This window comes from Polyodon spathula, chromosome 9, assembly GCF_017654505.1.
Source record: "Polyodon spathula isolate WHYD16114869_AA chromosome 9, ASM1765450v1, whole genome shotgun sequence".
NCBI classification, from domain to species: Eukaryota; Metazoa; Chordata; class Actinopteri; order Acipenseriformes; family Polyodontidae; genus Polyodon; species Polyodon spathula.
Window position 1 is genome coordinate 30,807,920 of NC_054542.1, and position 13,709 is coordinate 30,821,628.

The 13,709-nt window shown below is 36.8% G+C and overlaps 1 protein-coding gene across 2 annotated transcripts in view; it reads left to right on the forward strand.

Annotated features, from left to right (window-relative positions):
* LOC121320670 (FERM and PDZ domain-containing protein 4-like) overlaps window positions 1-13,709 on the forward strand; it is a 99,617-nt gene extending 85,908 nt beyond the window's left edge. The window contains exons 11-17 of one of the 2 annotated variants that reach the window (XM_041259220.1): window positions 482-608; window positions 5,316-5,405; window positions 5,856-6,038; window positions 8,152-8,290; window positions 8,894-9,925; window positions 10,267-11,541; window positions 12,241-13,709. In XM_041259220.1, coding sequence (XP_041115154.1) covers window positions 482-608; window positions 5,316-5,405; window positions 5,856-6,038; window positions 8,152-8,290; window positions 8,894-9,925; window positions 10,267-11,541; window positions 12,241-13,547 — 4,153 coding nt within the window. In that variant the 3' untranslated portion in view covers window positions 13,548-13,709. Of the gene's footprint in view, window positions 1-481; window positions 609-5,315; window positions 5,406-5,855; window positions 6,039-8,151; window positions 8,291-8,893; window positions 9,926-10,266; window positions 11,542-12,235 lie in introns of both variants that reach the window. The other variant, XM_041259221.1, reaches the window with a different exon arrangement.

Below are 13,709 nucleotides of genomic sequence, written 5' to 3' on the forward strand. Positions count from 1 at the left end.
TTTATTATACCCAACCTGGAACTCACCTACCCCTGAAACAATGTGTAACAAGATCTGCACTAGATCTGCCCCTAACCACTTAACACCACAAGACTTATTGAAATACAACCAGGTTAAGGCACAATTTTATTTTTATTTTTTCTACCTTTTGCAGTGTGTGGGGACTGATGAGCCAGATTTGCTTTTGCTCAAGTGCAAAGTTTTTTACACTTGAAATGAAATAACCGTTAAAGTGTATGTAGGGGCCCTTAGAGTCTAGTTCTGAAACACTAGCTGCGAGCTTGCCTTTCACAACATTCTGCGTTAGAATGCTGACTGGCACCATTGTTTAATTACACCATTTCAGAGTTGCATGGCAGAGTAATAATAAATGTGTTTACATTGCTGTATTGCCCAGTCCTTTGTTCTATATTCCTGTGAACAGGCCCCTAAGAATAAATACAGAGGATGATGATAATATCAGTGATTTTCTCCCTTGCAGGAAAGAATGGGGTTTGGACACCTTCCTCCCTCCTGCAGTATTAACCAGTATGAAGGAGAAGAATATCAAAAAGGCTCTCTCACACATTTTAAAAGCAAACCAAAATCTAGTTCCTCCTGGAAAAAAGGTAATTTTCTGCTGCCATGCTCAGAATTTTAATGCGCGATGGATCCACTGAGATTGTCCTTACTCCTATTTACATTTGCACATCTGAAGACTATGAGAATTAGCTGCATAAATCAGATACATACATTTGAGCATCATTAAAAAAAAAAGTCAAACAACAGAACTATTACAACGAATAAAAACAATTAAAAAACAGATAAAATCTACCTTTTAATAGACCTTATCTTATAAATTAATAGTAAACCAAAATACAATGAAAGGATATATGTCTGTTGATAGCATCAGTATAGAAATGTAACCCCACCCTGATGTAAATGCGGTAAATGTGAAAAGAATAGAGTGTTACTTGCTGGAGATACTGCTTGTTTTTTTTTTTTTTTTTTTTTTTTTTTTTTTACCATCTACAGTTTAGAAAGAAAAATTGAGCCATCTTGTGTTTTTGTAAGGTAATGCAGTCCCTGTTTTAGTATTCCAATGTGAAAAAGAGTAGACAACTCTTTGCTACTGTGCACTGATAAAGTCAAAACGTAATTTGTTAGCTGGATTGCTTTTTTATAATTTTATGTTTGAGTGTTTGTGTAAAGCAAAAACCTATTTCACATGCATCTGTGGCAACAGAACCATGTGTTTTTTATGTGCAGTACATGCAATAACAAATAATATATTCTTGTTTTGAGAAGCATTGTTAACTAATTTCTTTTTAAAAATGATGCATGACCTCAAGATGTCTAAAATTGTTGTCATGGTAGATATAAAAGATCATGTAACATCAGATTATCTTTCTCAAATGATGTGTGTTTGTAATACAAAGTATGATGTTGAAAATTCTTCTTCTTCTTCTTCTTCTTCTTCTTCTTCTTCTTCTTCTTCTTCTTCTTCTTCTTCTTCTTCTTCTTCTTCTTAGTAGTCATAGTAGTATTATTTGCATTAACAGCAGTATATCTGCATTTTGCAACCCACTTTTTAATGTTAGCAGCATTACCACTGGAATACAGAAACGTTTTCTGACATAAATTAGATTTTTTTTTTTTTTTTGCTCAAATATTTCTTAATTTTTTACATATCTTAAAAAATTTGTTCATGTTTTATTTAAATGATTTGTCAGGTGTTATTTGTTATTTTATATTGAGCTTTGAGGATAATAATAGCTTATTTTTCTTGGCAGCTCTTTGTGACATCATAATTAGTGGGGGTAGTGAAATATAGGTGAAGTTACAGGTTTGTTTTTTAAAATCTATGTTCACATGCAATCCTTTTTTTCTTCAAAAATCAATAAATTAATTCAATTATAAGAACATTCATTATGATATTGATAATAATAATAATTCTATGAAAATTAGGTAAATATGTCACTTACAGTACATTACTCCCCCCCCGCCCCCCCAAGTTGATATTCTGCTCGTTGACCTGTCACAGAAAATAAACATAAGTGACAGATGTATCAAATATATGTCCACGTCTATAGTTCTCTTCAACTGCAAAGTTAATTCACAACAATGACAACACAGTCACATATAATTTTATTTGCTAACAACATATTAATATCTGTACAATTTAGTGTTTTTCATAATCAGAATAATGTTTTTTTTTTTTTTTTTTTTTTTATGTTTACATTAATACTGCTGTTTGCTACAGTTCGGCAGATAAAATGCCATTTAAAATGGGTTTGTCCTTCATTACCACAGGAATGAATATAAGAATAGTGGTAAAAAGTAAAGAGACTTTGCTCAAGTTTGCTCCAGAGCAAAAACAGTTGAAAATAAGTTCTGAGTGCGGAGCATTATAGCAAACAAAAATTATAGTAGAACAAAATCTGTGGACACTGGACTGTTATTGTTCACGGTCCTGCAAATACAGAAAGTGCTGTTTTCTTATATTGTGATTCCAAAATCGTTACTTGTTAAGAAAGGTTGATGTCATTTATTTGCAACCAGATAATTTAGATGTATTTTAAATAAAAAAAAAAAAAAGAAATGAAAAAAAAAAACACTATTTACATTTGTTTACAATAGCAACCTGTTTTTCATGTTTAGCAATAAGCAGAAATAAACTCACAAAATGATTTGTATTTACCAACGGGCACGCACAAGGATTTTAAGCCTTAACTGTCCTGTAGTCTGAGTGGTGCTTTATTGAAAACAATTGGAAGCTGAAAGCAAAATGTCTTGCTGACCAGATGTTGCCAAGGCAGCAGGATGGAAGCTACTACTGTAGATGTCAGTTATGTTTTTGAAAGGAAAATAAATGGATACAAAAATACAGTCTATGTGATTCCTACTGGTTGCAGAAGTAATTCATTTAAATAATGTGCAAAATAGATGATCTGGTCATATATATATATATATATATATATATATATATATATATATATATATATATATATATATATATATATATATAGGAAACCATGGTCACCAAGTGGTTATTAAAAGTCTTCTGAATAAAAAAGCTAAGAAACTTTTTTTAATTAAAATCTCCTCCTGAATACCCCTTGCTATCTTTATTTTAAAAAACAATTTATGTTTTCATTCTCATGTTTAGGACCTCAAGTAAAAACATCTTTCTAAACATACCTAAAGGCACTGTTTATTTTAAGAAATGTATTGGACAGAATATATTATGACACAATGTATTCAGAACAATACATTTGTCTATTTTGTGTTTCAAGGTTGTGACCAAAGTCATGGGCTGAAAAAAAAAAAAAAAAAAAACTTTTGTGAACTGGTTAGGCGAGCACGTTCCAGGTGTAATATGGGAGGAATGCAGAGTGCTCAATCTTAGCATGATCAAGCCCACCAGAACCCAAGGGAATCAACACAGGAAGCAGAGTTCAATACTTTATTTATTTAATTTTTTATAAGGCGGCAATAGAGTAGTGACAGATACATATTTGTATCATACAAAAATATTTCCCAACATAAAACCAATGTCACCTTACAATAATTGATTTTGAGTTTAAGTGTTTTAAAATAAAATATCGAACAGAACGAAATTTCAATGTACCATTTGCAATTCAGTAATATGAGAGAATTGGTTAGGGGTCTGAATACTTTTGCAAGGCACTTTATATATATATATATATATAGTAGTCACCAGTTAGTGTTTTGTTATTTTCTTCCCAATTAGTAATGTCCAATTATTGTGTTTTAGTTCACCGCTAGCACCCCTGCATTGACTCGGGAGGGGTGAAGACAAACACATGCTGTCCTCCGAAGCGTGTGCCGTTAGCAGCCCACTTTTTTACACTGCAGACTCACCATCAGCCACCCAGAGCTACAGCGTCGGAGGACAAAGCAGCACTGGGCAGCTTACAGACAAGCCTGCAGGCGCCCGGCCAGACCACAGGGGTCGTAGGTGCGTGGCGAACCGAGGACACCCTGACCGACCTAACCCTCCCCCTCTCCCGGGAGGAGCTCGGCCAATTGTGCGCTGTCCCCTGGGAGCTTCCGTCCTCGGTCAGCAAAGGAATAGCCTGGACTCAAACCGGCATGAAATAATTTTTTGATAATAGATTCAAAGTGAAAACAAGGAGTATGTTGTCAATGTGTTAGTGTATACAGACTCATTGTGATAAAGTTCCAGGGACAGTAATCAGTTGTTCCAAGTTCAAGATTCATAGCAATGGCAATGTAACTTTTCTATTGACATTTGTGATTGAAAAGTTTTATCTATAACAAGCTTTTCTTTTTCTTTGTGAAAACCATATATATATAAAAATCACTGAGAATATGTTTGTATGTCAGCAATCAAATTAGTTTACCAGATTCTTTATGGTATCTATATTTCTATGTAAAAATAACCACAAATCAATATTGAATATTTCCCCAACCATTTCCAATAACTATTTATAAAATCATGGTAAAAATGTATTGTCATTGCAGATACTGTCCATATTCATTTACCTTTCATAATTAATACATCCAGACAATCGATTAACTATGTGAACCCACAGAGTGTGTCACTACGTTCAGTATAGGCATGATTGTTTGTGCTGTGATCTGAAATGCAGTTAGATTAATAAGCAGATCAAACCTATTTGTTGTTTAAAACCTCTTCTTCTGAAGGTTTATTCTTTAGCTAATGCAGCTAGTTCTTCTGAAAGTAGAATGTTATGTGTCCTTCTGTGTTCATAGCTACTGAATAGTTTTCCCAAATTTGAAGGTTGTATTATAATTCTAAGCTCTGTCAGACAATCAGTAACCAGCAAATCAAGCATCACAGTGTTGACTTTCTGTGCAGGTTTCCAATCAAGCTATCTTTTAAGATGGGTGGATACTGGTTGACATTTTATTCTGTCTGTAGTGAACATGTAATCTATTTGTCCAATAATAATGAAAAAAAAAAAACAATAACGTTTGATTAGTGTATTGTCCTTTTTAAAGTCGTCTATAGATTATGAAGGTTATGCTTTGACATCTAGCACAGATTAAATGATCTTCTGTTTCACATAGCTTCTTTGCCAGTCTGGTCTGTAATAAATGGAACTTTAATATGGAGGGTGGCATTGTGTATATTTATATTTATGTTTTTTTTTTTTTTTTTTTTTACAGGTTGAAAGTAATACTAATATTAAACAATTGTATCTTTTAAACCAAACTAAACTTTACGGTTGGTAAAGAATGAATGTCTTACTACAATATGGTTTTCAGTAAATGTATAATTCTGTTTTAGTACAGGTACATTAAAACTGTTTCAATGCTTTTTTCAGCTGTCGGCTTTGCAAGCAAAGGTGCACTACCTAAAGTACTTGAGTGACTTACGATTGTATGGTGGAAAAGTTTTTAAGTCGACATTATTGGTAATTGATTCACTCTTTTTTGTATTTACAATTTATGAAACAGGATCTGTAATTCCTTCTCTATTTGGTATTGAGGGCATGCTTACTTTTTTTTTTTACACTGTAAAAACTAAATGTAAACAATGAAAGCAAAGTGCATATTAAATATTCTTGGCCATAAAAATGATTTCCCTTTTGGAAGGCGCCATCACAGTATCTTCATTTTTGTTTTTAATTTAGACTTTAAAATGTGTTACGGTAGATAGCTAACACATATAGATATTTTGGTAAATTAACTCCGGAGTATAATGACATGCATAATGCCCCACAGTTTTATATTTACTTAACATTTGAAACCTTAGGATACAGTATTGTATAGTTAAAAAAAAAAAAAAAGACTAAGTGTGCGTGTGCATCTAAGTGAGCATGTGTGTTTTCAAATCTTTGTTTCTTTTTGTTTCTTTACAATAGCAGGGTGAAAAACACACAGAAGTAACGTTGCTCGTGGGTCCCAGATATGGAATAAGCCATGTAATCAACACCAAAACCAGCCTGGTGGCTCTGCTGGCAGACTTTAGCCATGTCAACAAAATTGAAATGTTTACAGAGGACGAAAAGAATGTTAGAGTTGAGCTACATGTGTTGGATGTGAAGGTACCTGTGCTATAAGTTAATACCTTGGGTCTAGGAGCACTGTTATTGTTATAAGAGATGTCATCTTTTGGATTTGGGGCATTCACGTTGCAGTTCTGGCTGCTCAAACTGTGCAAAAGGATTTCTGTTTTAATAAGAGACCTTTACATGATTTATATATATACAGAACCAGTCAAAAGTTTGAGTACACTTGCTGGAAACCTAGTTTATTTTGCATAATTGACAATGTTTTACGTCTTATACATTTCTGTAAATAATTTAAAAAGAAAACATGTTACAATATACAAAACAATACATAAGGAGTATCCAAGTAATGTTCAAGAAACCTGAAAATTGTCTCTAAATCTTGGATTCCTCAAAATAGCTATCCTTCGCCTTAATAACAGCCTCACAAACACAAGGCATTCGGTTAACAAGTTTCAGCAGGAAATCACCCGACATGTCTTCCCAGCTCTTCTGCAGCAATTCCCAGAGATGTTGAGCATTTGTGAGTAGCTTTGCTTTGACTTTTCTGTCCAGTTCATCCTATACAAGTTCTTTGGGATTGAGGTCTGGAGACTGGGCAGGCCAGGTCATTAGATTGAGTTGTCCTTCACTTTCCTTCTTCGCCAGATAGTTTTTGCACAACTTTGAGGTGTGTTTCAGGCCATTATCTTGCTTAGGAATGAAGGACTGCTCAACTAGCCATAATCCTGATGGAATGGCATGCCTCTGAAGTATGCTATGATAGCCATGCCGGTTGAGCTTGCCATGGACTTGGTAAAGATCACCAACTCTGTCACCACTAAAGCAACCCCAGACCATGACACTGCCTCCTTCATGCTTGACGGTGGGAACCACATATGCAGAACTCATGCACTCACCCTCTCTGCGTCTTACAAATACTCAGCGGCTGGACCCAAATATTTCAAATTTTGACTCTTCGGTCCATAAGACCGACTTCCACTCCTCAAACGTCCAATTTCTGTGTTTTTTGGCCCAGGCAAGTCTCTTCCTCTTATTCTGCACGCTGGTTTCTTTGCAGCAATTCTTCCAGTTAGGCCAGCTTCACGCAATCTCCTCTGAACAGTTGATGTTGAAATATCTGTACTTCTAGTAGCATTAGCTGAGCTTGTATTTCAGGGCCAGTTAATCGCCGGTTTCGCAGACTTGTGACTTGAATGAACTTGTTCTCTGACTCTGCGGTCACCCTTGGCCTGCCTGACCTTGTTCGATCCTCATGAGTGCCAGTTTCTTCAAATCGTTTGATGGTCTTGGCCACAGCAGTTACAGACACTGCAAAGTTCTTGTGATTTGTCTTAAAGTTTGACCTTCATTTCTTAAAGTAATTACACTTTTTTCTTTGCTTAACTGAGTGTATTTTGTTGTTTTCTGCTCCCTTACATTCAGGAATGCAAGTGCCTATGCTACCTATATTTATAGTAATCATGGACCCTCACCTGTTAACAATAATTGGTGGCAAAATGTTAACTAGGTAACATGCTAGTTAACTCAGAGAACATCTAACAAAGACACTTTTATACTTAGGCCAGTGTTCTAACACAGTGTTATACACATTTCAGACTTTTAAATGACTTGTGCTTCAGACTAAAATCCCCTTGCTTTGGGTGACCGTTTCACTGAAATTGACAAGATTTACATTTTCATTTAAAAATTAGATTTTTGAATGCAATTTACTTATGATTATCAGCTTATATAAGTACACGTATCATATAATGCAATATTAAGTGTTTGTAGACAAGTTTATACAGTTAAAAGCATAGATAATCATGAAAAACCTTGTTTCAAGCAGGTGTACTCAAACTTTTGACTGGTACTGTATATATGACAATAATATATTTATAATTCTCTTACATGTTCTATGCAACAGTGATTGATTGATTTATAGTTTATAATCAGGATATAACTTTATACATATACATTCAAATTATTTTTATATTTTAATTTATTAAGGCTCTTTGAGAGATGTACTGTTTCTATTTTTAACACAGGAGCCATACTATTTAAAAAAAAAAAAAAAAATACTATATCTTAGTAAATCATGTAGCTAAAATGTCCTGAAATACTGAATTGGCATCTTTGTATGCTAATTTTTGTTTTCTTGTTTTTCTAGCCTATCACTTTACTTATGGAATCAAGTGATGCAATGAATCTGGCTTGCCTAACAGCGGGCTACTACAGATTACTGGTTGATTCAAGACGTTCTATCTTTAACATGGCAAACAGTAAAAATAAAGGAAACAATGAACCAGGTATATATATATATATATATATATATATATATATATATATATATATATATATATATATATATATATATATATATTTTAAGACCGTTTTAATCTTTTAGCCAGATAATTAACCAAAGAGTTTAATCTCTGTTGAAATTTCGTCAAAAGTCCCAAATGTGGTAAACTACAAACTGTTAACACTTTACATTAACCATCTCCAACTAAACAGTAATTACAATGTAGTAGCACGATATTTACACAAGTGATAGATTGTGTAGCTACAATGCAACAATTTTGTCTTTTGTAATGGCACTGTTTTTACACTTGTGGTTGTGTAGTTACAACGTAATTACTATGTACCAACAGATACAATGTAATTTCATTGTAGTTAGAGACATTGTAGTGAAGAACTTCTTTCTCTGTCATCTCCTCTGGGGTTTGATGGCTTTGTATCGATGAATTGTGAATATTGTACAACATGACTACCTGTGAATCGTGACATACATCATACTGTATCATGACTTTAGTGAATCCTTACACCCCATCTCAAACAAAGTCTGTTTCCCTCTTATTTCTATTTGTTCTGAATTCACTACTATTAATCTTCTTTTGTTTACATTTTAGGTCATGATCATAAGGACAAGTACAACATGCATGCCACTGACTGGACATACAGCGCCTCTTTTACTGTGGCTGAAGACCAAGATCTTCAAGCATGTATTAAAGAAGTAAAGGACAAAGACATTCCTTTCTCAGAAGATCCTGGGAGTCAAAATGAAGCTACTCCTGTTTATATCACTGAGGACAGTGGACATGGTCAAAAAATCATTAAACAAGGAGACAGTGCAGAAATAGGAAATGGGAGTAGGCACACACAATCTTTCTTGTCCGTGCCCAGAACAAATGCACAGGACTCTCCAAGGAACGCCAAAGTGTCTTTTATATTTGGAGATCATAACTTAGACATTGTTAACCCACAAAACTTTGGGTATCAAAGATTAATGGATGAAAGCCCAGAAATGTTAGATGAGCAAAGGTCTATGTACCTTCATAATGAAAATGATATTAAAGCCGTAGATCAGTCTTCAGACACGGAAGGTTATCAGTTTGCAGCTCATGTCGTTTACGCAAACATTAACGAGGCTAAAATATTTGGGAACTCAGAAGGCATCGAGGAGCCTTTGCTACATGACATCTGCTATGCAGAAAATACAGATGATGCAGAGGACGATGATGAAGCTAGCTGTGAGGAGGACATTGTGTTGGGAGAAATGGACAAAACCAATCTCCTCAGCATTTCCGGCTCGAGCGATGATATTATTGACCTGACATACCTCCCACCACCAGGTGGCGATGAAGATGAAGATAATGACTTTCTTCTCCACTCTCTTAATCTCGCCATTGCTGCTCCTCCACCAGGTTTCAGAGACAGCTCTGATGAGGAAGACACCCCAAACCATGGGTCCCAAGGTACAGAGGAAAAAGGCCAAGGCAATAGTGATGACATTCCAGTGTCACTGATAGATGCAGTCCCGACTCATAGCGAAGGCAACACTGAAAAAGCACCTGATGATGCAGTTGTTTCCACTCTGAAAGCAATAGAGGCCTTGGCAGCATCCGAAGAGCAGACCCTTCAACAAAAAGATGATAGTTCAGGTTCTTACACAATAGTAACTTTTATTAATTGACAATAATAAATTCATAAACATTTGTTTAGGATATATACCATAACCCTTACGTTGCTGTTTTTTGTTTTAATTATTATTTTGCAATAATTCATATTCGTCTCTCATGGTTTTTGATATTTTGATTTAAATTGCCTTAGTTTCGTTTTGTGTGTCATCTTTTTTGTCTTTTGTTTGTGGTTTTGTTTTGTAAAAATGCATTTTCATAGCCATCCATACTTTTGGGCTAAATAAAATGTGTATTGTAAAAAATGTACAAAGTGCCTCAGATGTATTTTATTAATTAGATGTTTATTTTTCTGTGGCATACAGGTGTAGCAATATTGCGGGCATATAGTCCTGAGTCATCGTCAGATTCTGGGAATGAAACAAACTCTTCTGAAATGACAGAGAACTCTGAACTGGCTGCAGCACAGAAACTCTCTGAGAATTCCATGCGTCTGTTTTTAGCCACCACTGGAGGTTTCCAGCCACTTATGGAAGAGAAAACAGAGTTTCCGATCTCTCCCAGTGAGACGGTAGACAGGACCCTAAAACCATCCCACAACCTGCCAGACCGCCAGGAGGCAGATCCACAGACCAAAGCTATGCCTTCCAAACAAATCCTTCATTCAGATGACATTGAAATGGAGCCAGTGACTATGGAGACCAAATCTGTGACAGACTACTTCAGTAAGCTGCAGATGGGGTCCCTTGTCAACTCCTGCACAGGCAAGAGAAAGGGTAAACAAGGCGAGGTAGACCCCAGGATGCAGTTTGAAGCCAGCACCACCATTAAAAGACAACAGGCTAAGAAAGCAGAATCTAATGAAGAACCACACCCACCTACGAAATATAACACTTTCACATCAAGGGAGGCTCATCGTCTAAACCATTTCGATCAAGAGAGAACTTCTTTCCGTGAAAAAAGTCAAAGGTGGTACCCCATTCCTGACCATAAGACAGGGGACAAACAGCTTCCAGGAGTACCTAATGGGAAAAACTTGCTGAAGGGATCAAACGTTTGTAGGACTGAGTTTGATAGAAAGGAAGTTGAGCCTGAAGGGGATGACTGCCACACCTCAGGGCTCGGACAGGATGAAAACTTTCAATCTGACTCCACCCATGTATCCTCGACCAAAGAACCGAATGACTCTGAAGAAACCAACTTTTCTGCGGGTGAACACCAGTCTAAGCTTCCTTCAACTGAGCAGAGTGTTGCCAGGCTCTGCGATTTCCACTTGGCAAAACGCATGTCTTCTTTGCAAAGCGAGGGACATTTTTCCCTGCAGAGTTCCCAATGTTCATCAGTTGACGCAGGCTGCAGCACTGGCAGTAGCTCATGCGCTACTCCTGTTGATTCCCCGCAGTGCACCTCTAACAGTAAGCACATGCTTACTGAACCTTCTCTGAAAGGTCTTAGCTATGTGACAGCAGATGAAAAAACCCATTTACTTCAAAGCCATGGCAAGGATCTCCATCAGCAAGGTGATGGAACCTTCCATAGGAGGACAATGCCAAACATGCATACAGCGTCTAGTTCTGAACCGATATTTGGTACCTTACGAGATGGGTGTCATCGGATGCCCAAGATTAAAGAAACCACAGGTACAGCAAAAAGGAGTAACATTTTCACTAATCTTAATGTGCTGCAGGGATGTAAAAATAATTCAAAGGAATGGAGTTACAATGATTCTTATAAGCAGGTGTTAGATTATCTTACTATATCTCAAATGTGTCAGGGAGGCAAGTTAAAAAGATCAGTAGGATTAGGAAACAGTAGGAGGATTGATGAGGTCCATAAAGATTATAAGAAGCATGTGGGTAATAAGCCAGGATTTCTAGACTTTTTTAGAAGCAGAAGTAACATCATTGAAAAGTCTCCCTGCATGTCACCATCAGATGCACCATTTGATAACCAAAGTGTAGCACAAATGAGTCCATTGGTCTCAGGTGTAAGTAAAGTGTCCAAAAATGTCTTTTCTGCGACCTTGCCAAGTAAGTTGAAGACAATTCCTGATTTGCATGCTCAGAAATCTGTAAACAATCTTGAAGTTAAAGATTTAGAAAAAAAGAGATGCTCACTTACCATTCTTGAAGGGAAATTAGAACAGAATTTTGATTCAGAGCTGTTTTTTTGTCTGAGTAAAAGGAATGCGTACGAAAGTGGCATAAGGGCTCCCGGAAGTGTTCATGACAATCAGCCCACTGGTGAGGATGAACAGTTCAAGCCTGATTGTAAAACTAAGTATGTTGTCAGGGAGATGCTTAATGATTCTCTCTGTTTTTCTACTACCCCTAGTGTAGCTTGCACAGAGCTTGAGAAGGCAAGAAGAGAAGGCATGTCTTCAGCTTTTTCTAAACAGGTCAAAGCCAACACCATTCCACTGCCATCAAACATTTGCACAAACTCAAATGTGCCAAGCCAAGAGCCCACTGACTTACTTAAACCAGACCATGCCCGGACAACACCTTTGAGTTTAAGGACTTGTGACTTCAGTGGGGGAAGTCTCAGTCATCCCCAGAAAGGAAAAATCTTAAGGCGGAGCTGCAGCAGTGTGACGTCAGGATCAGGGAACATCGAACGACTCTTTGAGAAAACCAAAGGTACCATCAGCGCTAAATGTTTAGAATCTCCAGAATCACCTGAGACCAAACCACAGAAGAGGGTTGACCTTCCTATAGGTAAAAGGTTGGCTAAGAGCTACTCTCAAGGCTCTTTCGCCGCCAACTCCACCAGCTGGTCCACCGTGAATGACAACAAGGAAAGCCATAGAACTTCAGTCATGTTCCCAGTGCATAAAGATTCTAAGCAATTCAGAACTTTGCCAAAGTTGGACACAAGCAATTGGAGGTGCCATGGTCCCTTTAGTTGTTTTCTCAAAAAAGGGAGACATGCCGATGAAGATGAGGAAGAAGGAGATATGCTTTCAAAGCTTTACTGTCCACAGTTGTCTTCGTCAGCTGCTGAGATTGAAAGGGAAACAATAAACCAAGTGAAAGCTGCCACCCAGGACAATTCCACTGAGAACATTGCTGCCAATCACAAACATATAGAAATTAACCTTGACATGAACTTCAAGGCTAGAATTGCCCGGATAAATAAATTGAAAGACAAGGTTTACTCATTCCCAGATGGGTTTTCAGTTGCACAGAATGATGCGAGTGAACTGATTTCTCTTGTGCGGGCAAGTGTGGGCAAGAGGGAGAACATACAGCACGAGCTCCATGAAACTAAACTTTCTCAGTACAAACAACTTCTGTCTGTCAAGTCCAAGGAGCTGGGGAGCGCCTGTAGACAAATAGCCATGGCAGACCGAAACCCAGAAGAAATGCTTTTGGCAATGACTTCCAGTTTCCATGTGCTCTGTTGCTTAACAGAAGTCTGCATGTGTTTAGTGAAAGTGATGAATGCTGAAAGCAAGCAGTTGGAAATTGTAGCTAAAGTCGATGAAGTTATAATGAACTATATATGCCTGCTTAAAGCAGCAGAGGCAGCAGCAGACAGTTCTCCCAGTGACCATAGTGTAAAAGTAATGTCACGACATTTAACTACCATGTCCGCTACTGTAAGCACACTAACTCGATCACTGAAAACACTTCTAAACAAATGAATAGCATCCTACTCTTTGTAGTATACTTTTGCAAAGCCATACATAGGACCCCCCCCACCCCCCCTTAACCTTAACTATGGCATCCTCACAGTGTGAACTACAGTGACAAACTTTGCTTATGTATATTTTGTTTTATATGTAAAAAGTTAAGGAATTATGTAC